This window comes from Balaenoptera physalus (genome assembly GCF_965194825.1).
Source record: "Balaenoptera physalus genome assembly, chromosome: 1".
Taxonomy (NCBI): domain Eukaryota; kingdom Metazoa; phylum Chordata; class Mammalia; order Artiodactyla; family Balaenopteridae; genus Balaenoptera; species Balaenoptera physalus.
This window is the reverse complement of record NC_138882.1, coordinates 19,046,727-19,070,410: the sequence shown is the minus strand read 5'-3', so window position 1 is coordinate 19,070,410 and position 23,684 is coordinate 19,046,727. Positions and strand designations below refer to the sequence as shown.

The window sequence follows — 23,684 nt, the reverse complement described above, 5'->3', positions numbered from 1 at the left end:
AAAATATAGCAATTCATTGGGTACTTGCTCACCATGCACATATGAGTAGCCAGAAGAGCAGGAGCTAGGGAGAGGCAAAGAGAGAGACTTGGGGAGGGATGGGGAAGGGGGAGGGAGAGACTGGCTCATTATTCAGATCCTTGGGAGTCCCTTGGTGGTTTATCTGTTGTGAGGAGCCAGAGAACAAATCCATTCTAAACTTCCTTCTTCCTGGCAGATTTTTGAAAGCTGAGGTTTCTCTGCTGACTATGCATGTCCTTTTATCATGTGTTTGGTTTTTCGACATTAAGCCGTTTCACCAAGAATAGAACAGTTACTTTCAATTAATAAAGCATCCTGCAATTACCCTTTGTTCATGACCACATGAAGGCTTCCGTGTGTGCAGATGATAGCTTACCCGTTAAACAACTCTCTCCATTAGCCGTCTCTACTCCTCACTGTGTTTCCCATTTTGCCTTCTCCCCTGACACTAAGGGTACGCCTGCTTACTGCCGGCTCTGCAGAGAGACACCCGCATGAACACACCATATTTCATGTTCACTCTCAAATTGAGAATAAAGATCTTTCCTTCCAATGCCCTGTGAAGATTTTCAACTTTGATGTCTGTAAATCGGGTGACTTATTTTCACTAGTCTTAATGGCTGTCTCCTTGTATAAAGTAGAATTATGCTTTGAAAAGAAGTAGTCATAGTTTTTAGTGCAGTGAGTGCTTATTCTGCAAACTGTTGGTCTTCTGCTAATTGTCTTGGTTGTGTCAATCTGTGTTTGGAAGCTTCAGGACTGTGTAGACACAGAATGAATTGTAAGCTCCTGGAGGACAGCATTGGATCTTTCTCATCTTTGTATTTCCCATGATTGAAAGCAGTCAGGAACATGCTAGGCTCTACAGATACAGTGTAAATAAAGGGATAACATAGAGAACCATATTTAAGCTGGGCTGCCACCATCTAAAGAGAATGAGTATGCCCTTTGCTGTTCCTTTACCAACTTCCTTTGTGTCCTTTCTATCCACTGAAACCAGCAGGCCAAGACCCAAGTTTCTTTCCTGTGTATTATCCTGAGGAAAATGATTAAAGAACTAAACTAATAGAAAACACATATAAAAGTCAACCTGGATGCTTACTGAAGGCAAGACAAACTCTGCCAATGACTTAACTGGTTTGCTAAGTTAAATATTAAATATTCCTCCAGGTTGTCCAAAGCGCCTTCCTCTTAAATAGGAGGAGACAGACATTTTCCCAGCACAACTTAACCAACAAAATTCCCAACAAAAACATCTTGTGATTATTATAAAAAAGTCCAACAAATATAGAAGTGTATAAATATGAAAATGAAAATTACCCATGCTCCAACCATACGTGAATCACCACTGCAACAATGTGCTGTATGTCATTCCAGGTTTATATATATGAATATACATATGAATATCTATCCATCCCTCTTTTATCAGCATCTATCTCTATTTAGAATACTATGCACATATTTTTAACTTCATTTTTTTCTCTTAAACATAATATACATTTTCCTCACCATTTTAATGGCTTTCTAAGTATTCTAGTAAATGAGCATATGTAATTAACTTAACCAATCCCCTCTTCGTGGACACCTGGATGGTTTCCAATACTAATATGCTTTTAATATTTGTTTCAAACATTGAAACTGACACTGGACAACACAAGCAGGAAAACAGAAAGTTATCTTGACTGAATCAGAGCCTCAAAATCTATTTATAATTTGAAATGATGCTTATATGTTAAAAAATTGGAATATTATAACTGAAAACTTATGAAGTTCTTCCATATAAGTTGGTAGATTTATTATATATAAATTGAAGATTATAGGCTAGTCATTTTATCTGTCACTAAATATTAAGTACTTTTATAAAACTATCATTATAAAATTTAGAAATGATGTAAGAAGGGAGCAAAAGCATTAATCGATTGGGGCCCAAGCACACAGTAAATAGTTGGAAAACCAAGCTAGAAATCATAGCCTCTGAGCCAATGTCTATATTCAGACATTTAGAACTCTGCTCTAAGGGGTTTAGGTTTATCATTGCCATTAAAATTTATTTTAGGGGCCTATCGATATATTTTTTTAATGTTTCCTATTTGGTGTTTTTCAGGTTGCAAATGGTAGTTCATAAATTTTGCAGTAAATGTAATAACACAAATGAAGGTGTAAAAGGTAAAGCTAAACATCTCAAGTCCACCCTTCATGGTTGGGAGGGTTGTGCACTGCACAAGAGGACAGCAGCTAATAGGGTTCCAATCATATTGCAGACAGTGAAGAGTTTTACATTTATTACAATGATTTTCTAGCAGATGGCAGTATATTATAAGAATATCCCAACAGATGGAAATAAAGCATCTTGAGTAAGGGGCATCTTTCTCCAATTGACAGCATCTCTGGTTATTCCCCAATCTCATGTCCCCTTATCCCCCTCTTATATTGTTCAATCAGTACTATCTTATGAAAATTCTTGCAGTCTACGATATAGTTCTAAATCATTCTTTTTAATGGATGATTAATATCTCATACAACTTATATGATGACGTTGAAAGACATAATGGGATATAGTAGCTACTGATAATTGATATTTCAAACAACCACATACATGAAATCATCAGAACTTTAATTTTTGCCATATAATTCAGTTGGCTCTTTCTGTAATTGATGCCTATTCATGGCAGAGAGAGACACTGCGGCTTCCTAAAATACTTTCTAAACCCTCAGAGAAAGATTAAATTGTGTTCAAGATTGTTATAGTGTTGAGTATTTTTTCCATGTTCTTTGAAACATTCATCTATTGCTTATATACGTGATACTTCTTTATTGTAATCAATTGAACACCATCTTCATACAGGGCTTTACAACTTCCAGAACACCTTCCCATCATTTTGGTATTTTTCTTTGAAAATACAATACTGTAAGGCAGGAGGTGTTAGTCTCCCAATTTTCCTGTTGAGGAAGTGGTGGCTTAGGAAGGACAGATGTCTTGCCCAAGACCCTGAGGTCCTAACTATATAGAGTCACGGTGGGAACTCAGTTAGTTGTCTTTACATGGCCCCACTGCTCTAGATAGTAGGATTAATTAGAATCAACCACTTTCCAATCACCATAGTTAAACGGGGTTTTGCTCTGCTTTGGGTACCATAAAATATATCATTACCGTTTATGGGGTCAATGTTGTTTCCTTTGTTAGAATTGTTCCTTTGTTGTGCATTCCCCTGGATACATTGTCACTTTCTTCCTCCAGGTTTCTCAGATGCTGTAGGAACACATGTTCCCACTTTCCACTCCAGGCCACCAGTCTCCTTCCCTACCACACACAGACACACACACACACACACACACACACACGAAAGGCTAAATGAGTCTACCTATGACATTAGCTACTGAAATGCAACCTAGCAGCACAATAGACTATTAATTCGAATTAATCAATAATGTACCTTGGTTCTTCAGATCTTTCCATTGCGCATCTCTTGTTCTAGTCTAGACCAAGTTTATAGTTATAATGCTTTACAGCTATGAGAATGCTACAGTCTTTTAAAAAAACCCATTTTTTTCATTAACATTTAAAAATAATTCCCTATTGTTGGATTGGGTGGACACAACTTTAGTTAAAGAAGCCACATGATTTCAGTTTCCTGGGGCAGGGAGAGGGAATGTATAGAATCAAACCACTTCTTTAAGATGGCTCTTTCAGGTCACACTGTTTTGTCAACATCTCAGAGACACCACCATCAGCAAACAGCAAAGCATTTCTTCTTTTAAATGAAATAATGAACAGTTGGATCTTTTGGTCAAGAGCTGGTAGATTAGTTAACGGCACTTATTTACATTTTAGCATTACAGGCAAAAGAATAATTAACGGGTCAGACCCTATGCAGTGGACCGTGGCGGTCTGCAAGGATTAACAAATTAATTTGTTATTTCCATCCATTACCATTTTCTTCTTTTCCTTAGAAACGTGTGGAGTGTTTATTTCAGCCTTTGAAAGTTCCAGAGCAGGGCTGTTCACTGAGCTTTCTGAATGGTTGAATAGAACAATAAGATTGTGTAACCACTGGGACACGTCAGTGCCTCCATCAAGGGGATAATATAGAAAGCCCTTTTCATCTTTTAGCAAGGGCCCATTATTCCTATGTATCTCTCTTCTGTGCTTTATGAAAAGGTTTGTACAGTAAATAATGACTGACTATGTAGTAGTTCTTTCTTCTTTTGCCAAGCTCTTTTTAGCTTTGGCAGCAATTTTGTTTTCCCTGTCATCATCTAATGTCTATTTATTTTACATTGCTACAAAGCCAGTGAAATTCCCTTATAAATCCCAGGTCATGAAGATGAAGCAGCAACCTGATTCCTTTTATTAAATGTCTCCAGTATCCTCTGCTTTTTCTAATTAGGTTCAAAGTGGTCAGTGGCTTGAAAAGGCTCTGGGCAGGAATCAAATCTGTTTGAACAATGCATTCCTAGGGGCTGTGCATACTAGATGTTTGGATTTAATTAGAAGACAGGTATCAAAAGTCAGATACTCTCTGGATGCACTGGGGTCGCGGACACGAGGTCCTCTTCCTACCCGGGCAATTTGACCAAATTCTTCCCCTCCCTCTGGTCCTCCCTCCCACAGACGCATACAATAGGCATTAGGTATTCAAAGCCTGGGGCTATTACTCACCACTGGTTTTCCAGAGCTGCAGTTTTCTTTTGTCAGCACTGCCACAGCATGAAGGTGAGAACAAGAAACTCTGAAACTGAAGGGGGAAAGATAAAAGGAAAAGTGTGCAGAAGAAAAGAGAGGCTATTTAACTGCTCTGTCAACCCAATTTTTCTCTCTGCTCAGCTGCAGGCATGTTCTGAAGATGGATGGGCACAGGTACAGCTGGTACCAGAGAGCAGCTGTGATTTCCATCTGGGTACCATTTAGTAGCAGATAGATTTTTCAGGCCAAAGTCTCCTCCACTTGTTGTGGTTAGAGAGGGAAAGTGAGAGGCCCACTGTGTTTTCTTCCACTTCAGATGCTATTGTTCCAAACCCTTGCCTCTCCCTGTGTTGGTGCATTATCAAAGAGAGGGGAATTATTTGACTGCGGGGTGAGTGGGTGGGGGAGTTAGCTGATGAGAGCTGGTGGAACTGAGACACAAAGCATCCCATGGAACACATTAAATTTTAGATCTATCCGACACATGCTTCTCATACTGTCTGCCATTACCTTCTTTCCAAACTATGGGGCCATCAGGAAAGATGGTGTTCCTCTGAGGAGTGACGTCAACGTTTACGTCTGCACAGTGCTAAAGCAACTGGTTGAAATGTGAAAAATTCAGTATGTTGACGACAGTTCTTGTTCGGTTGTGCTAGGAAACCGGTTTGAATCATTTCTTTTTACCTCTATGACAGAGTTGACATGAGATGTCAGGGCAACCACTTCAGCCAATAAGATTCTTCCAGACGAAATAATTTCTAAAAATATTGCATATCTGAAAAGGTTTTGTGAAGTAGATTATTTGATTAAAATGTTTAAAAAATCCAATTTGTTAAGATTTTAAAAATTGGACACTGATGTTCTTCAACTAGTTGTATCAGTGTGGGGTGGGCACTGACTGAATTAAATTATTGTTTTGGAGTGAATTTGGTCTACACTTTGCTGTTCTGCAAGTCTTCCACCCATATGTCAGGGGTTTTCACAAGAATCAAACTAGAGGCTGTTTTAATGCTTTTAGAAGATTTTGGGGGGCTGAAAGTTGGTGATTTTTTATGGTGTGAATGCTTCTTTTCAAGGCAGCACCTATATAGCCTGCTCATGGGCCCCAGTTCTTTTATGTTATTCGGATTTGAGACCAGAGATGTTTCATAAGCATTCGCAAGAATTAGCAAACGTGACCCAGGGAGAGATTGCGAGATCTTTTCTGGCAAACCAAGCTTCTGTTTCCTTGCCAACATTGACATCTTCCAAAGTTGGCCCCAGTTCTTCAGCTCTCCTAATGTACTCAAGGTCAATGTTTCTCTCCCTGAGGAGAAACCATTGCTGTGAGGCAGGACCAGAGTCCATTTTATTTTGCCCCTTAGTTTATTGCCCTTTTACCTTCAAAAGCCCAGAGTAAGTTTAAGAACATGTTGATAAATATGATGAACGCATACTTGATTCTCACCTTGAGTTTCGAAGGAAGAATTCAACAGGTAGGATGAAGTGTATGAGGTCCATGCATAAATGAACCATCTGTAGCATTGCTGCCCAATAGAAATATAATAAAATGTCATTTTACATTTTTTTTTTAGTAGCCATGCTAAAATAGTAAAAAGAAACTGGTATAATTAATTTTAATAATTTATTTGATTTAACCTAATATATCTAAAATAATAACATTTGGACGTGTAATTAATATAAAAATTATGAATGAGATGTTTTATCTTTTTTTAATGTACTAAATCTTCAAAATCTGGTGAATTTTACGTTTACAGTACATCTCAACTTGAACTCACCACATTTCAAGTGCTGAGTAGCCCTGTGAGGTTAATGGCTGCTGCATTGGATAGAGCGGATCTGAAGGAAATTGATAAAGAGGGAACTAATTTATACTGAACATCTCTATATGCAAGGCACTGTGGTAGCAAGGAACATACGTTATGGCCAGCCTTCCCAGCCAGCCTGCGAGGTGACTATTATTTTAATTTTATGGAAGAATGAGGTGGCTATGAATTTATTGTTCAAACAGGAGCCCTTTTGGGGTGCTGGGGCAGCTTTTATTAAATCATCCAAGGACAATCATCGAGGACTGTCTCAGGCAAACCGGCAGGAATAGGCAACTTAGATGGGGAAACGAGGTAGAATAAGTTAACTAACTTGCCCAAGATCACACATGGAAGCACGAGTTAAGATTTAAAGTCAGATCTGTTTGTCTCGAAAGCCCACGCCTGGAATGTGCTTCTGGTATTCCTTCTGGAATCCTCCCTTGATAGTTTGGTTAACCATTCTAAGCTGGAAGCATTGGTCTCGAAATCTGTTGGCAGCATGCTTCTCTACCAAGCAAAAAAGACTCAGCTTGTCTCTGTTCTTAGAAAGGTTCTTCTAAGGAAGCAGAACATACACAGAGGCTGACTACGTACCCATCATTGTTAGATGTATATTAATTGCTACCACAATTAGTAGTTAGATGAGCAGCCAGCTTAGACTCCCTAGCTATGTCTATGTGGTGGTAGGTAAGGGGAGAGAGGTTGCAGATCTCTAGCAATTTTCTCTGCAATGCTCTAATTTACTAAGTTGCTTTCCCTATTGGGAAACATATCACTGGAATCTGTTCACAGACATGAAAGGGGGCCAGAAATGAAAACATTTTGTTTGACTTTCTCCAGCTCCCTTTAGGTCTCCAGAAAAATGGAACTTGGTCTCTGATGTAAATGACTGGGTTCTCTGATCTTTGATTAGTGTTTTTTTTAATTTGCTTGTCTGTTCCTGACATGATCTATTTCTCAGAAATGCATACATCGCTCCCTTTAAGTGACAGCTAGAACGAATGGTTGCTGTAGAAAATCAGAACACAGCAGGAGAAAGGTTTGGGAACATTGCTAATAACAACAGCTAGCATTTATTGAGAGTGTACTATGTGCCAGACACTGCTTGGATTGCTTTATATCTATTATTTAATCTCAACAATGAGACGATAAGATACATACCATAATTATCCTCTTTTTACAGATAAGGGAACCCACTCAGAGACTTGTCCAAAGTCACATGGCTATTTAGTTTCAGAGCTTGAACTCAAACCTAGGTCTGGTTGATTACAAAGCACTTACATTAAATAAAAATCAAACCCACCTGCATTACCAAGACCATTACTTGGAAATAATCCGTATTGTACATTTGCCATGTTGTCCTATTAAATCTCTGTTGTCCTGAGATTCCCTCAAAAATATGTTATTAGAAGATTGAATGAAAAAGGTGGCTTTTTGGTTTGTATTTCCTGTAATGGCACAAGTTCTTGATAGATGTTCTGGAAATATTCTGGGCATTGATAAACACCTTTCTCTCCTGCGGGCTGAGTAGCATTTGGCTTGCGTCTCAGCATGGCTGGCAATCTCATTTAAGAAAAATTAGCTCTTTTCTCTCTGCCTACTTCTTTCTAATTTTCCATACTTGAAAATTTTAGAGGTTGATAAGCAGTGCCATTTTTTTTCTCATTTACATTCTTCTGGTGAAAAAGTAAATCATTTAAGTTGTATGATTATACATATCTACCATGGAACGCAATAAGCTGTTACCAAGTAGAATTAAAAAATGCGGCCCAACATTTAAAAACAAAACATTCTCTTGAATTTGCTCTCATGCTGCAGGAGGGTGCCCAGGTGAAGCTGAACACTACAGCGGCCTCTCTTTTCCTGTTCTGGAAGAGTACCTTATGGGACCCTCTGAAGCACAAAGGAGAGAGATTTGAGCAGAATGTCATAAACCGGGGTTATTGTTTCTATTAGACATATTTCAGAACTGCTTGTGACGTTAATACGAGTGGTTTGGTATCAAGTTTTATATTCTAATTGGCATTAAAAAAAAAATTGGTCTTTCCCTAAGGCTGAAACAGCCAAGATCTTATCTGTTCTTTGTGTTAATTGTTGATAATGAGCTTAAGAAACAGCCAAGATCTTATCTGTTCTTTGTGTTAATTGTTGATAATGAGCGTAAGGCACAATGGCAGACACTGACCAAATTCACAGATTGTCCCCAGATACAGAAGGGCTAGGTCTTCATTAGACTGTAAAAGTAGAAGATTACATCCACTGACAAGCAGCAGCTAGCAGGACGTTTCCAAGTTATGCTTCTAAACAACAGTAGGTGGGTCTGCAGAACGTTATTGCCGAGTACCCCCCTGGAAAATAAATGAAATAATCTTCCCCATGTTCAATCTTTGTAGGAACCTGAGGACTGGGGGAAAAAATCAAATAAAAATTGCATTTATAGGCCTGGAAAAAATAGGGGAGAATTATCTCCCTCATAAAACCAACTTCCAAACCTGAAATTGTATTTCTTCCAGACTAATATTTTACTTTATCTTTGATCAGTATAAATTTTTTTTTTAAATTTATTTCGTTTTAAAGTCCTGGTTGAAAAAGTAGCTTGGCAGGCTGTTCCACTGGAGCTCAAATGGAGTTACTTATTGAAAAATACTCAAAAGTAAAAATTCGAAAGTTCTTCCCACTACACTCATCTGAGCCCCCCAAGTTCACTGCATGTAACTGTCTGTGTAGAATTATGGGCAGAGTCAAGTAACCACCTCCTGGCTTCAGACTCAACTTTCCACATCTCTTAGTGCCAAATACGTTTGCTTACTAAGATTTTCGCTTGAATCATATTCTGGTTTTTTTTTTTTTTTTTTTTTGGGTGATCCTAATTTGTGAGATAGTTGGAAAACTTTACGGGAGGGGTCTGAGAAAAGCCCATGAGTATTGGGGGAGCGGGGGAAGGTGGTCAGGTCTTTAAGCCTTTCAGGTGTGGAGAGATGATCTTTTCACAGTGGAATTACTGGAGACAAACGTCGACCACAAATGTCTTCCACAATAAGAATACATGGGTGTTATTATCATTGATAAAGGAGAATCATTTCAGCAATGGAAAATTAGAGTCGGCGAGGGTCCCAGTGGGCTCTTGTAAACATGACAACTCTTCCCGGAGACTGGAGCAGGGATGGATTACATTTTCCTCCCATTTTCCTCAGTAGCTTTTCATGCCATACTTTTCTGAGGCATTGTAGCCTCAACTGGAGCTCTAAGCAGGAAGCTTGGTGAGTCATCATTAGTAGCAACAATACTAATAAATAAATAACTAACCATAATAAAACAATCATTAGCACTTAGGATTTTATGATTTACCAAGCATTTTCTCATTAATTATCTCCTCTGAGATAATGACCATTGTGTCACACCAGGCTGCTCTGGAGACCTCTTTCAGGGCACTCCTTCTCTCATCAAAGGAGGGGCTTTCCCAGCCCCTGGGAGTGGTGGTGAAGTGAATCTCCAAGGGCATTAACCTTGCCACCCAGGAGAACACAGGAGGGAAGAGGAAGGAATCAAAGGGTGAGCAGAGGATTTGATGCCATGATGTGGAGACGCTTTGTTTCTTCCCCCATATATTTTTAACAGAACCCTTGGGACCTGGGGAGGTGGTTGGATGATCGCATGCTCTTTGAATGCTGTATTGTGTTTGAAACATAAAGCTGCTCCATAAAAAGTTTGTATTGTGAAATGTCAAGTTTTTGGCATGTATCATATTTGTCAAATGAGGTTATGTAAGCTGAGCTTTCCAGCATGGCCTCCCCTTGTACAACGTTGGAGAAAAGTTTCACAGAGGAAAGCCCAAGCCATCTGAAGCCACATTGTTCTCAGTTTCCAAAGTTGTAAAAAAGAAAACCACCCTAAAAGAAATATTTGAAAAAAAAATTACTGAATCCTAGAAAATATACCAAGACATATGGCAAGTTCTTAAGTTTTGGGAGTATCAGGAAGAGGGAGGATGAACGATCATAAATTATAATAAGTCCAGGTAGGGAACCGTCAATCTATTCATGTGTCTTAAAGATGGAGTACCAGTTAATTAATTGCATTCTTCTTTCTAACCCCTGCCCTTCACACCCCAACCCTAAAGTCATTCAACTATTTGCTGAATAAATAAATCTCCTAGCCAAAGCTTTGGTGGTGAATTAGGGAATGGAATAACTAGTGTAGAATCTTAAATTGAAAATAAAAATCTGGTAGTGATTTGGGGAGCAAGCACCTGTTGGCTGGCTTGTGTTGAGCTGAATGAAAATGGGATTATTGAAAAGTGAGAAAAGTCACAGACAGGCTTCTGTAGGAGACCACAGTCTGTGTTTCCTCACCCGCCATGTGAAAATAAAATCAAGTTACTCTTGGTTGCATAGTTCCTGGAGTTGCACAGAGTAGAGATGAGTTCCTTGGGTTGTTCCCTGGGTTAACTCCACTTGCCTCCACTGGCCAAAATGATCTGGGAACCACGTAAAAGGGTGAGTTGCAATATATCTTCTCTTTTTTTGTTTGTTTGTTTTTGTTTTTTTCTTTAAAAAATTTTAAATTTTATATTGGAGTATAGTTGATTAACAATATTGTGTTAGTTTCAGGTGTACAGCAAAGTGATTCAGTTATACATGTACATGTATCTATTCTTTTTCAAATTCTTTTCCCATTTAGGTTATTACAGAATATTGAGCAGCATTCCCTGTGCTCTACAGTAGGTCCTTGTTGGTTAACTATTTTAAGTATAGCAGTGTGTCCATATCAATCCCAAACTCCCAATCTATCCCTTCCCCCGCCAACTCTTCCTCACTGGTAACCATAAGCTCATTCTCTAAGTCTTTGAGTCTGAAATAATGCCTTCTGCAGCAACATGGATGCACCTGGAGATTACCATGCAAAGTGAAGTAAGTCAGACAGAAAGACAAATATCATATGATATCATTTATATGAGGAATCTAAAAAAAAAAAAAAACAAATGAACTTATTTACAAAATAGATCTTCTCTTTAATTGTAGTGACTCTTACTGCAGTTAACCCATTCCTCAAATCTGACTCTATCTTGGGTCTGACCCTCCCAGGTACTAACCTAGATGCTCATTCTCCTGTATTCATCCTTATTCTTTGGGCTTAACCACTGATGGGTGGCCTTCCTCCCAGCTCCCATTCCCATTGCACGCCCAGCCCCACCCCCACCCCAGGCTGCCCTTTTCCTATCTCTGGCTCTCAGCAAGCTGAGTCCAACTCCTCCAGTGGGAACCCAAACTCCTCTATTACAAATCCAAGAAGATTTCTGTCTCTTCGTCCCCTCCTTCCACTATAATGGAAAAGAGAGGAAACAAAGAAGGGAATCATCAATTTCTAGGTGTTTGTTAGGTAAAGAAAGTTATAATAAAAAACATCTCCTTTCTGGATGCAGTTTTTCAGTCTGTTTGTTTATTGCTTGAATAATAATAAACAAGGATTGGTTAATTAGCCATGATGACAGGACCATCTCATGTTTTTTGGGGCACTTAGTAAAAAATGAAGTTGGGCCCAATCCATGAGACAGGAGAGAGTCAATATGTTCAGTCAAAAATAGGCATGAGACAGATAAATACAAAAACCACAACAATGAACACTGAGAAAGGTGGATTCGGGTTACTGCTGGTGTGTTGGAGCAAGATCAATAGTAATGAAACAATGCTCCACAGCAGATGACCAACTTGAGATATGTTTTAAAAGGAGTGGTGTGATTTGGCGAGTACAAGGTCTCGCGCACAACCTAAAAATCGATTCCACATTCTCAGTGCTTTTTACAGGGTGTTTGCACTAAAAGTGGTAGAGGGTATTTATTTTCAGGCAGAATTCAATTTAAAAGCAGGAATAATTGAAAACATCATTTTGAATGACGTGGTTCTGAAAACTGAATTAAAAACAATGTTGACAATCCTTCTGAGCCCTCCCTACTCCTTTACTGCAAGAGTAACTTTTGAGACTAAAATTTCTTTTGTTATCTGATACACTTTGTAATTCCTTTCAAAAGAGTGCAGATGTGTTGAGCTAAACCACGATTACCTTAAACTCCTAAGCCAATAAACCAATCGGTCAACAAGTTCCTGATTCTGCCTTCTAAATGCTTACAGTTAACTTGTACCGAGGTGAGGACACACCCATCAAGAAACTGACCTATGATAAACTTACTGAATATCTAGGTGTCCAGCCATTCATGGTATCCGGGACACATAAGAACACTGCCTTGTTCTAGTTCTAGAAAGGCCTTGTATTGCCCTAACCACTCTTCTTGGTGAGGAAAAATTTCTGGTAAAGTTTTGCCTCAGTGGATCTAGGACATAAATTAAGTGGCTGTCTGTATTAATAATTTCTCCTCCTACTTCCTGACAAGCTTTGAGACACTCCTGAAGTCCTTACCTAAATTCTCTCCCTTCTACAAGGCCGAGAGCTGGAGTACTCATGAATCTTTCAATTACCCATCTGGTAAAGAAACCTCAGATTCAACTATGACCTCTTTTTCTCTTAGACTCACCCTGGCCAACTGAGTCCTGCTTGTACTCCTTTCTTGTTGGCTCTTAAATTCATCCTTCTTTTCATCTGCACTGACATCTTGATCTTTTCTTACCTGGACACTCAAATTACCTTCAAAGGGGAGCCTTTCCTCTTTCAAATCCATTATCCACACTGCTGTCCAAGTTTAAAAGGTCAGTCTGTTTAAAAGTCATCAAGGACTTCTTATCGTCTTCAGAATGAATATGAGACTCTTCAGCAAAGGGTGCAAGATCCTTCATGGTCTTTTCCCAACTCTCAAGTCTAATTTGGTCATGTATCTTCATGTTCTCATTTATGAAGCCAGATGGCACTAAGGCGCTTATCTTTCAAAGGGTCATGTCCTTGAACCTTTACGTCTTTAATTCAACCATTTCCCCTAAAATGCCTCTTCCTCAGTCCCCTGCCCATCTCGTCTATTTAATTACCCTTAATTGTCCTTTACTAATCAACTCAAGCCTGCTTTCCTCTGGAGCACCTCCCTGCACATCCCCGTGAAGAGGGAGCGCTCATCTTCTATACTCTCCCCTTCGCAATGGGTTGCCTACCACCTAGTATAACATTTTCATGCCGTTATTATTTGCTCATCTCTTATTTGTGTCTTCCTAAGCACTTTAACTGGCTTAAGCAGAGACACTGGGTCTCGTCTGCCTCTTTATCCACAGTGCCTACCTGGCGCTTGACACAGTAATGTGTATTGTCAAGAATAAGTAGATCATTTGCAGGGTGAGGCTTTGCCAGTTTCCATGAAAGAGGGAGTTTCCCCATGTTTACACCTTTTGCTGGAGGAACCCAAGCCTCCTCTGGCATTTGCTTTGGAGACAGGTCATGGGAGCCGGGGTTCTCATAATCCTACCCTGGTTTGAAAATCTGGAGCCAGAGTTTAAAGTCCTGTCTTCAGCCCATAACGACCTTTGAATTTCCACAGACTTCAAAGATTTTCACTGAATATTACCAACTATTTGATTAGTGCTTTACAATTTTCAAAATAACATCTTTCCTAAATAATATCTCTCTTTCATTCTCTCTTCCAACATATGCAAGCAATTGAGCCGATATGTTTGTAATTCACATTTTGGAGATGACAAAGTGGAGGCTCAGAGAGTTATTTAACCTGCTCGAGGCCACACAGTTGGTAAATGAGGACATAGGGCCACTCAGCTGGGGCAATGTATTCATTTTCCATTGCTGTATAATAAATTGCCACAAACTGAGAAGCTTAAAATGACATATGTTTATTATCTCATAGTTGGGTCAGAAGTCTACATATGGTTTAACTGAGTCCTCTGCTTAGGGTCTCATAAGGCTGAATTCAAGCTGTCAACTGAGCTGTGTTCTCTTTGGACCTTGGAGTTCCTTTCCAAGCTCATTCATGTTGTTGGCAGATCCTTTTCCTTGTGGATATAGGAAATCAGGTCCCATTTTCTTGCTTGCTGTCAGCTGAAGGTGGTTGTCAGCAACTAGAAGCCACCTGCAGGTCCTAGCCATAAGGCTTTCTTAGTTCAAGGCAGTGAACTTCTTCAAAGCCAACTGGAGAATCTCTCTCTAGTCTTACAATGGAATCTTACCGAATGTCATTTAATCATTGGAGTGATTATCATTTCCTATTCACAGGTCCTGCCCACACTCACGGAAAGGGATTATAGTATACTGAATATGTATACTGAGGGACAGGAAACTTGGGGGGCCATCTTAGACCTCTGCTTACTGCACACCCCATTTCATCATTACATTAAAATGTCAAGACTCCAGGGAACTGTCAGTATCCTAGTCATAGGGTATGCCACTAAAAGAATGCCATCTTCTCTGTGCTTTCAGTTTGGATCATTTACACTGAAAGAAGAATCATAGTGTGTGTTGTGGGCAGTTTTTTTTTTTTTTTTTTTTTTCTTTCTGGGTAAAGTGGAATTCATGACCTGTGAAGTGGACATAGCCAAAGACCATTTTAACTCTTCTGTGTCTAAGAATACCTCAACTGGATGTCCCAGACAGTTCCTAAGAACTGATGTCCAGGAACAGGCAAAGATAGAAGCTCATCTTTTCAGTTTTCTTTGTGCAGACTTTAGCTGAGGAAACTCAGGCGGTCACTGCAAGGCTGGTCCCTGGAATGGAGAACTCTGCTAGATTGTCAGTTAAGGGTGTTGATCCTAAATTGGGTGGTATCATCCAATGAGTCTGAGTTGGTTCCAGAGTCCTCTAAGTATGTAAGCTTTCCAGTTCTTTGGTCTTGTGTTCTGGATGGGAGCTAGCTGGGCATTTACCCATTTGCCTCTGGGCAATTTGTACCTTTGCTTTGTGGGTAAAAAGTGTCTATAGCTTGCTTTTCAGAGGTCACTTTTTAAGAGTCCCTCTCAGTGTATGTTGCTGCTTTTGTTCTGGCCTAGGGAAGGGAAAGAGCAGTCACATGGACCTTGGGTGTGTTCACCTTGGCCTGACCCTATAGATCCATGAATATGGAATAGAGTGAGAGCTGTTTCTCTTTCTGGAGTTCAACTATAACACATCTTTGCTTACAAAAAACCAGAGCAGCTATTGTTTAATTTCTTTCATTAGGAAACTCACCAAATGTTTGGCCCTAAATTCTCTACTCCTCTGAGCCAGCTGGAAAACACCACAAGTTGCAAGGCAACACTAACCCACTGAATTAGTCACACAAGAAAATCTGTGTATGAAGTCTCTCTTGACCCAATTCTTTCTATTTGTCCCTTTGATTCCACCTTGCTGGGGTTTTATTTACTTTCTTAGAAAAATGGAGCCTTTTGAGAATCTGTTTTAGTTTATACCCACTGGGTCACACCAAGAGACACTGATACTAACATGCCGCATACCCAAGCATCCAATATCTACATGATACTGTGTCCAGTATGAAGGTTCCTCAGTACAATGAAGACCACATAGTGCAACTCCAGAAATCTGGGATTGGGCTACTTCTGACCTAGTGTGTGTTATCAACGTAAACACCATCGACCAAGAAACAGCTTATTGAGAAAATCAAATGTGAGTGTAAATAAGATAAACAGCTAATATTTAATATTTATTATTTACTAACTCTGCTAGGGGATCTGTCCTGTGGTTTTTACGCATTACTTCATTTAAACCTCATGGCCTCTATGAAGTAAGGACTATTGTTTCCCCAATTTTTTGTTAAAAGTTGCTATTTGTATGACCTAAGGGAATAAGCTTTTGAAGTATGCACATGTACTAGAAAAGTCAAATACATTTCTGGTGTGATATTTATAAAATATTCTTGTCTACTCATTATAGAAGGTCTCTGAAGGTTTTATTAACTGCAGTGTTCACTGTGAGCTATAGAATCACTCCATAGTTGGCTGGAACATTCTGTTAATGAGTCCATTTTTAATTCCTATGTCAATCAGTTAGTCTGGTTCTTTCCAAACCCATATAATGTTGTCCTGTTCTCAACCAAACATCAGAAGGATTTCCATAGTCACAGGTATGGAGAGTAGGGAGAGATTCAGAGTCTCTGGCTCATCATTTCTCAGAAGAATTCCTGCCAGGAATATCCGAACAGATGGTCATTCAACCTCCACTGAAATAACAGCATATAATAATCGATTTCATTAGAAAGTCCTTCTTTGTCTCGAACCGAAGTTTCCCCTTCTATAAAGCAGTCATGAATGACTTTATAATCCTGGGTTTGCTTTTTGCTCTTCTATTATGAAATATTCTAAGGATAGACACCATTCCACCTGGCCCCCACTATGCTACCTATCCAGTTTCAATTGTCCAGTGCATCCTCATCACTAAGAAAACATCTCAAAGCTCAAGTTCCTCTGATGGCTTGCCAATGACAACAGTGTTCATACGAAGATGCGCACACTGCATCACGTAAGCCCCTTTTAAAAAATCTACAATAAAGGGATTTTTTACCATTTCACTTTGGTCTTTTGCAGTAAGTGAGTAGGATTTGTCTTGAAGCAAAATCCCACTCTCTTACTGCAAAATCCCACTCACTTACTGTGGAAACAAGGAGTGGAGTGTGTGTAGGGTGATGGGATCAGAGGTAGGGACATGGGTGGGGCATAACAGTGCCTAGTAGGTGAAGTGTTGGAATCCAAGAGTTTAGGTATCTGTTACATGGTTTGGAGGAAGTCTACTGAATCCCCACATTTTCACAAAACAAATGGCTATTTCCTAGTCACTGAGACAACAGCAAGATTGCTTCAACACGTGAACCTACTGGGAAGTGCCTCCAGCCCCAGGGCTTCTTGTTTCCCTACAGAAGAGAGAAGAAAACTGGTGAATTCCATCAGGAGTTTCCCAAAGGTCACATTCAGGCATATGTAGTAGCTGGGAGTGCCATACGGTCATTTACAAGGAATTTGTATTCAGTTTGCAAGCATTGGGTTGTCAAAATATATTCCGTGTTAATTCTTGCCAACCCATCCTAACTGAGGAAGAACTCATATTTCACAAGCATATAGCAGATGTGCAAGTGTGTGTGTGTGTGTGTGTGTATGTGTGTGTGTGTGTGAAGGCAGGGGGGTGGATAGTGGGTGGCAGATTGGAGGATGAAGGGGATGGGTACACAAAAAGATGGGAGATTATAAGTGTTCACCAAAAGTCAAGAAAGAATTTTAGTGGAAATAAAAATGGGTTAGGGAATAGATCTGGAATTTAGGCCCCCTCTTCTACTGATCAGCTGAGAGATCTTTGAAAACCACTTTTCTTCTGAGTCGTATTTCTTTATCTATAAAATGTGAGGGTTGAACTAGGAAGTCTCTAAGGTTCTTCCAGTGCTAACAAGTTAGAGACAACAAGCTTTTTTGTGTGTTTGTTTGTTTGTTTGTTTTCTTTTCTGAATGAGCCACAAGGTCTTGGTAGTTCAGATAATTCATACAACTCATCCCTCTCCCCAGATCCAAGGCATGGGTAATAGTGGCCTGAATTTAGGAAACTGTTAACTCCTCAATATCAGCAGAACTTTCTTATATCTCAGCTTCCTAAATTTTCCTATTTCTTCTTGTTACTTTTAAGTTTCTTTTACCTGTCTTGCTTTTTCTTTTCTATCTTGACTCTCTGACATCATGGGGTCAACAATATACTTGGCATTTGTGTGCGAGGTTATTGGGATAAAATTCACTAGAAAATTCATGTCTCCATACTTTGCTTTCATTGAGGTTTATATGTTTTATTTCTAACCTAAGCTGCTTCCCTTTTTTGTTTTTCCCATAATTATAGAAACATAAGTCAATGAGAAGCCATTCTGCCCTACCTTTTTGCATGTAAAATTTTTATATTAAAAGAAAATAATAAAGCATATCCAAGAGTAGCAGAGCTTCCAAGAGTGAAATCATCACTTCACCAAACAAAGCCAGTTGGGTGTGTTTGTGTTCATAGCACTTGTGCCTATGAGTTTCTTCAGTTCGTGTGTGGGTGAAAGCTACACAGACTTTTTACTACAGTTATTTATATATATTTTAAAATCCATCAAAATTTCACTGTACTAATAAACCCAAGGCAGACATACTATAGAATTTGTGAGGTCATGAATAGCACTCTTTGAAAACTACATTCTGTTTTGCAGGCAGCCCATGGTGGTCAAATTTGTCCAGCTCTCATGTGTGAGAATAGTGCTTTAGATGGACCAAACCTTGATTTGAGGAAGAACAGACCAGCTCATTGGATGATTAATGTTCAGTCCCAGGAATGAGAGAATTCCAGCCCAAATGCATCACTTCATTACTTGCTGGATTGAAATTTTAAAAAAGGAGAGATCGTTTTGTCTGATAATATAATTGCCTTGTGTATACCAGGATATGAAGCCCCCAAGGAATCTTAGGAGTTAGACAAAGAAAATTATGAACCCCAGAGTATTAGGAATTTTATTAAACAAAGAATGTATGGCTCTTACCCATCTTTTGAGGACTAACGTATTGCTATGAAAATCCTTAAGTGTAGCAAGGAAGAGCCCCTATAACATTTCCTAGTTGCTGGTTGTAGAACTTCAGAACCTAGGCTTAGACTGGCCCAGCACTAGGTCTTAATGTAGTGAATTCAGAGTTTCTTCACATACTCTCAATATATTGTCATGTATTTTTTTTAACATCTTTATTGGAGTATAATTGCGTTACAATGATGTGTTAGCTTCTGCTTTATAACAAAGTGAATCAGCTATACATATACATATATCCCCATATCTCCTCCCTCTTGTGTCTCCCTCCCACCCTTCCTATCCCACCCCCTAGTTGGTCATGAAGCACCGAGCTGATCTCCCTGTGCTATGCGGCTGCTTCCCACTAGCTATCTATTTTACATTTGGTAGTGTATATATGTCCATGCCACTCTCTCACTTTGTCCCAGCTTACACTTCCCCCTCCCCGTGTCCTCAAGTCCATTCTCTACATCTGCGTCTTTATTCCTGTCCTGCCCCTAAGTGTCCATCGACAGATGAATGGATAAAGAAGATGTGGCACATATATACAATGGAATATTACTCAGCCATAAAAAGAAACAAAATTGAGCTATTTATAGTGAGGTGGATGGACCTAGAGTCTGTCATGCAGAGTGAAGTAAGTCAGAAAGAGAAAAACAAATACCGTATGCTAACACATATATATGGAATCTTGTCATGTATTTTTAATTAATTGTTTGATACGCATGGATATTATCTTCTTAGCAAGGCTACAAGTTACTTGAGGGTGAGCAAAAGTTTTATTCTTCTCATTTCCCCAGTTTTAGCAGCTGTTGATTAGTCTGTTCCTGGGCACTGAGGATTTTGTTGCCAAAAAGTTGGGGCAGCTTCCCATACCTCTGAGAGAATATGCTAGCTAGGACCAGTAGCTCTTCTGAAGACACTGGAAATCTCCTTGGAACAAAGAAGACCAGAGTAAAATAATGACTTCTCAGATAGGTACCTTTATTCTGGTGGGCTCTGGATATTAAACAAAAACAAAAACAAAAACAAAACAACAGAAAAGAAGGGAGAAAAGGAAAGAAAAGAAAAAAAAAAGAATAGAAAAGAGATGCTTTAATGACTGGGAAGGAGGTGGCGCCTAGGCATTTTTCACTCTTCTATTTTCCTGAGAACCAGGGAGCATGATTTCGTTTAAAAGAATATCTATCCCACTTGATTTCCCCCTATGCCTTGCCATTTTCCAGAAGTATACCTCTATCCAGTGGAAAATGATAAACAAACTTTGGGGTTAAAAGTAGCTCTTTCTCTCTCTCCAAGAGGGAATGGACCCCCTGGGAGACAACGTAAGCCTGCCCTGAAACCCACTCCTGCTCAGGACCTTGTCTGCCAGCAACTTGAATAGTATTTGAAACTCAGCAATTTATATACAGAACAGACACCAGGAACTTTTTTTCTTCTTTCTGAAAATAGCAAATATTTGGAATAGAATTCCAGGCCCGAGTGTAAGCAGAACAGAAGCAATTAGATGCTGCCCAAGGAAAAAAGAGTATATTGGAAAGGAATGGCCTCCATGGACTCCACTGACCTTCTCCTGTTCCCTGGGTTTCTTACTTTCTTATGAATAATGAGTGAATTTGAGACCACTATCCACCAGGGCATAGATCTTTCTGCTTTTTATGTTCTTCATTTGCTACTTCCATATGGTAGAGTAATTCTCCAAACATTTAGCCCTGGTATATTAACTGGCCATTCTGGGTGGGAAGGGAATGCTAGGCTTATAAAACAGCTGATAAAATGGTCTTGGACTGGGCTTAAACACAACCCACTCTTCTTAGATGGGTACAAGGAAATGAGATTAGCTTGGTGCTGTCTAATTTAAAATCAAATCTGGCCTAATCACTGAAGCTGGCTGTAGAATTCTGTAGATGTACGCATTACAGAGACCATGCTCATTATTAATTTGGGTGTAAGCTTTTCACATAATTTCTCACCCAGTAAAGAGTAGAACTGCCTTGATGTTCCCTCAGAGTGAGCTGGGTGAGACCCACAGGCTTCTGTGATTTAACAGTCCCAGAGCAAAGAGGTCAATTTCCCAGGATACCCGACCCCTAGCAGAAGCCAACTCTACAACTATGACAGAATCAGATAAGATAGAAACAATCAGCCTTTCTCACTGTAATGAAACTGCTTAATGTCATGGGCAGAAATGATTGTCCTTATCTTCCAAAAGCCTCTTCCAGTAAATCTGATTGATTGATATTTTCAGTCCTGTTAATGTCTCAAAATGGTAGGGCACTGATCTTTTCTACTGCTCCCCAGAAAATGAAAAATAGTGAGACTGATATATTGGCATACTGGTCAATTACCTCATGAAATAACTTTGGCATGGTAGTTTTCATGCCATCATGCAAACAGAAGAAAGCCATCGGGGGTAGATATAATTTCCCTCCTTCAGGAAGTTGGTTTTGCCACTGTATTATCCAAATGCATTTAATTATTAAGGCTTTTTTGGCTCACGACATGGGCTGAGGTTTAGGACAGAACAATCTACGTAGAGTCAGATTCCGTCCTCCTGAAAGTTAGTGTTGCAGTATTTTTATGCTATTTTATGAAGGGATTAACCTCTCCAAGGTTGGAATTTGCCTGCTTTGGATAAACTAACAGTTCCAGAGGGTTTTTATCATTTACTGAATGCTATCCGTGGAAACATGGAGGGCTGTGTGCTGACAATCGATGCTAGCTACTTTTGTTTTAAAAGAGATCAGAATGGTTGAATGACTAGTCCAAAGCCATGGACTAAATCTACCTTTGAGATGATAAGGGAAACCAGGCTTTCTACGTTTTCACTGTTGTCAAATGCTGAACTGATTGGATAGAGCAGGAAGGGGTGGGGCCAGAGGGTGGAGTGCAAAGAGATGCCAGCAGGGCAGCAGGCTGTGCTTCGGATGGGGAGAGCAGTAACAGAGCTGGGTAGCTGGATCCCTCTAGGCTTTATACAAAAGGACAGCCAAGGATTGCTCTGAAGGGCCCCAGAAAGAAATCTAAAGTCTGTCTTGGGAACGGATGGCCTGAGAGATCATTTTGCATTCTTAAGTTGAAATAGTTAAGTACTATCTTGTGATATTATATTTATAGTAATTGGTGAATTGAGTGGGTCTCTTTCACCTTTTCATTTCCTCTGACTTATATTTTCCCCATCCTCCCTAAAGGACATTTAGGGTTCAGTGTAGGGTCTTAAATCTGGCGCTCAAGATAGGCAGATTTCTCCTTTCCACTAAGTTCTACCTGATTAGCGTTGGAACTGACAATCAAATGAATGTTTCCTGTGCATTCATTTGAGGTGACTCTGTAAATGATAATGACTCAGGTTCAACCAAGCAGGAAGGAGGCTGTAAGATATTTCAGGCTTCTATGGATAAGAAATCAAGCCAAGGAGATAATATTTTATATTTTATTTATTTTTATCCTTACAGTAAACACAAGGTTTCTGGATCAGAGGCGGACTGATTTATTTACTTATGCCCCATCTCCTCGTCAGGGTGATACGATAAAGACAGTCATCACATGCATGTATGGAGGGGGAGGGGTGACTAGAGTGCAGGAGAGGAACCTTGAAATTATGAATCTTGGAGCTCATATAGGAGCAATTGTACAGGTGTCTTTATTCCCTCCTGAGAGAAGGACAGAAACTTTTGCTCTTTCATGTAAACAAATCTTCTCTGAGGAGAGAAGGGAAAGGTCCCAAGGGTGTTACAACCCTTTGGAATGTGAACAAATAGCTCCAGGGTAGATAAATCTGTGAATCTCTCCTGAGTAATGTATTATCTTTAACTTCCAAGCCTTGTTTGCTATTCACTCATCCTTTAACCCAGATTACTCAAAAAGCTTGAACATGCAGAAACATGAAGATTGTCACGTTGTTTTCTGACACTAGGGAACTCAACTAAGGAGCCGACAAGTGCCATAGATTTAAAGAGGCAAGCAGAAATCCAGAAGTCAGAGTCCGAAGGAACAGGAGTGGTGGATACTGATGCCAGGGGAAAGGTCATTTTCTCTTTCTGTCTGGTGGGTGTGGGTAGCTCTGGGCCAGGGGATACTAATGAAGTTGGTGGCCTGTTGGAAAATATACTGCCCCAGACTGGGCAGATAAGGAGAATAGAATTCCATGGTAACTAGGTGCAGTGATGGTAGAGGTAGCCGGGTTAGTTAGTAGAAAGGCTATGGGATGACCAACTAAAAGAGAAGGGAAAGAGAAGTAGGATTTATTATAACAATGACATGCTAGGCACCGCATTATACATATGTTCTCCTGTTTGATCACACACCCACAACCCTGTTTTGCTGATAAGAAAACTGAGGCCTATACTGATGAACAACCTTCAAAAGATATAGCGATAGAAGATGACAGAGCTAATATTCAAAGCCAATCTTGCTTGGATCCAAGCTCCATGCTGGGTTTGAGTTCGTGCTCTGTCACATACTACCTGTGCAACCTGAAACAAATCACTTAACCTATTTGAGCCTTAGTTTCCTCATCTGTGAAATAGAAATAAATAAAATCATAAATTGTTCTGTTTTTTGTTAGGCCTCTTACAAATCAGGCAATGCACTTGCAAACGTTGTATAAAGTCATATGCTCTACAAATTCTAGTTGTTTTTATTAGTAATGAAATCCTGTAAACTATTGTTATGGTTTTAGCATTTGGGAAGTTAAATCGTTTCTAATTTTTCACCTTTATATTTCATG

The 23,684-nt window shown here is 39.5% G+C and overlaps 1 protein-coding gene across 1 annotated transcript in view; it reads left to right on the top strand.

Annotated features, from left to right (window-relative positions):
• The first annotated feature begins 8,634 nt into the window (after positions 1 to 8,634).
• The window catches only part of LOC309644402 (uncharacterized protein), a 37,267-nt gene continuing 22,217 nt past the window's right edge, over positions 8,635 to 23,684 (top strand). The window contains exon 1 of the mRNA XM_082428102.1: positions 8,635 to 22,981. Coding sequence (XP_082284228.1) covers positions 22,968 to 22,981 — 14 coding nt within the window. The 5' untranslated portion in view covers positions 8,635 to 22,967. The remainder of the gene's footprint in view (positions 22,982 to 23,684) is intronic.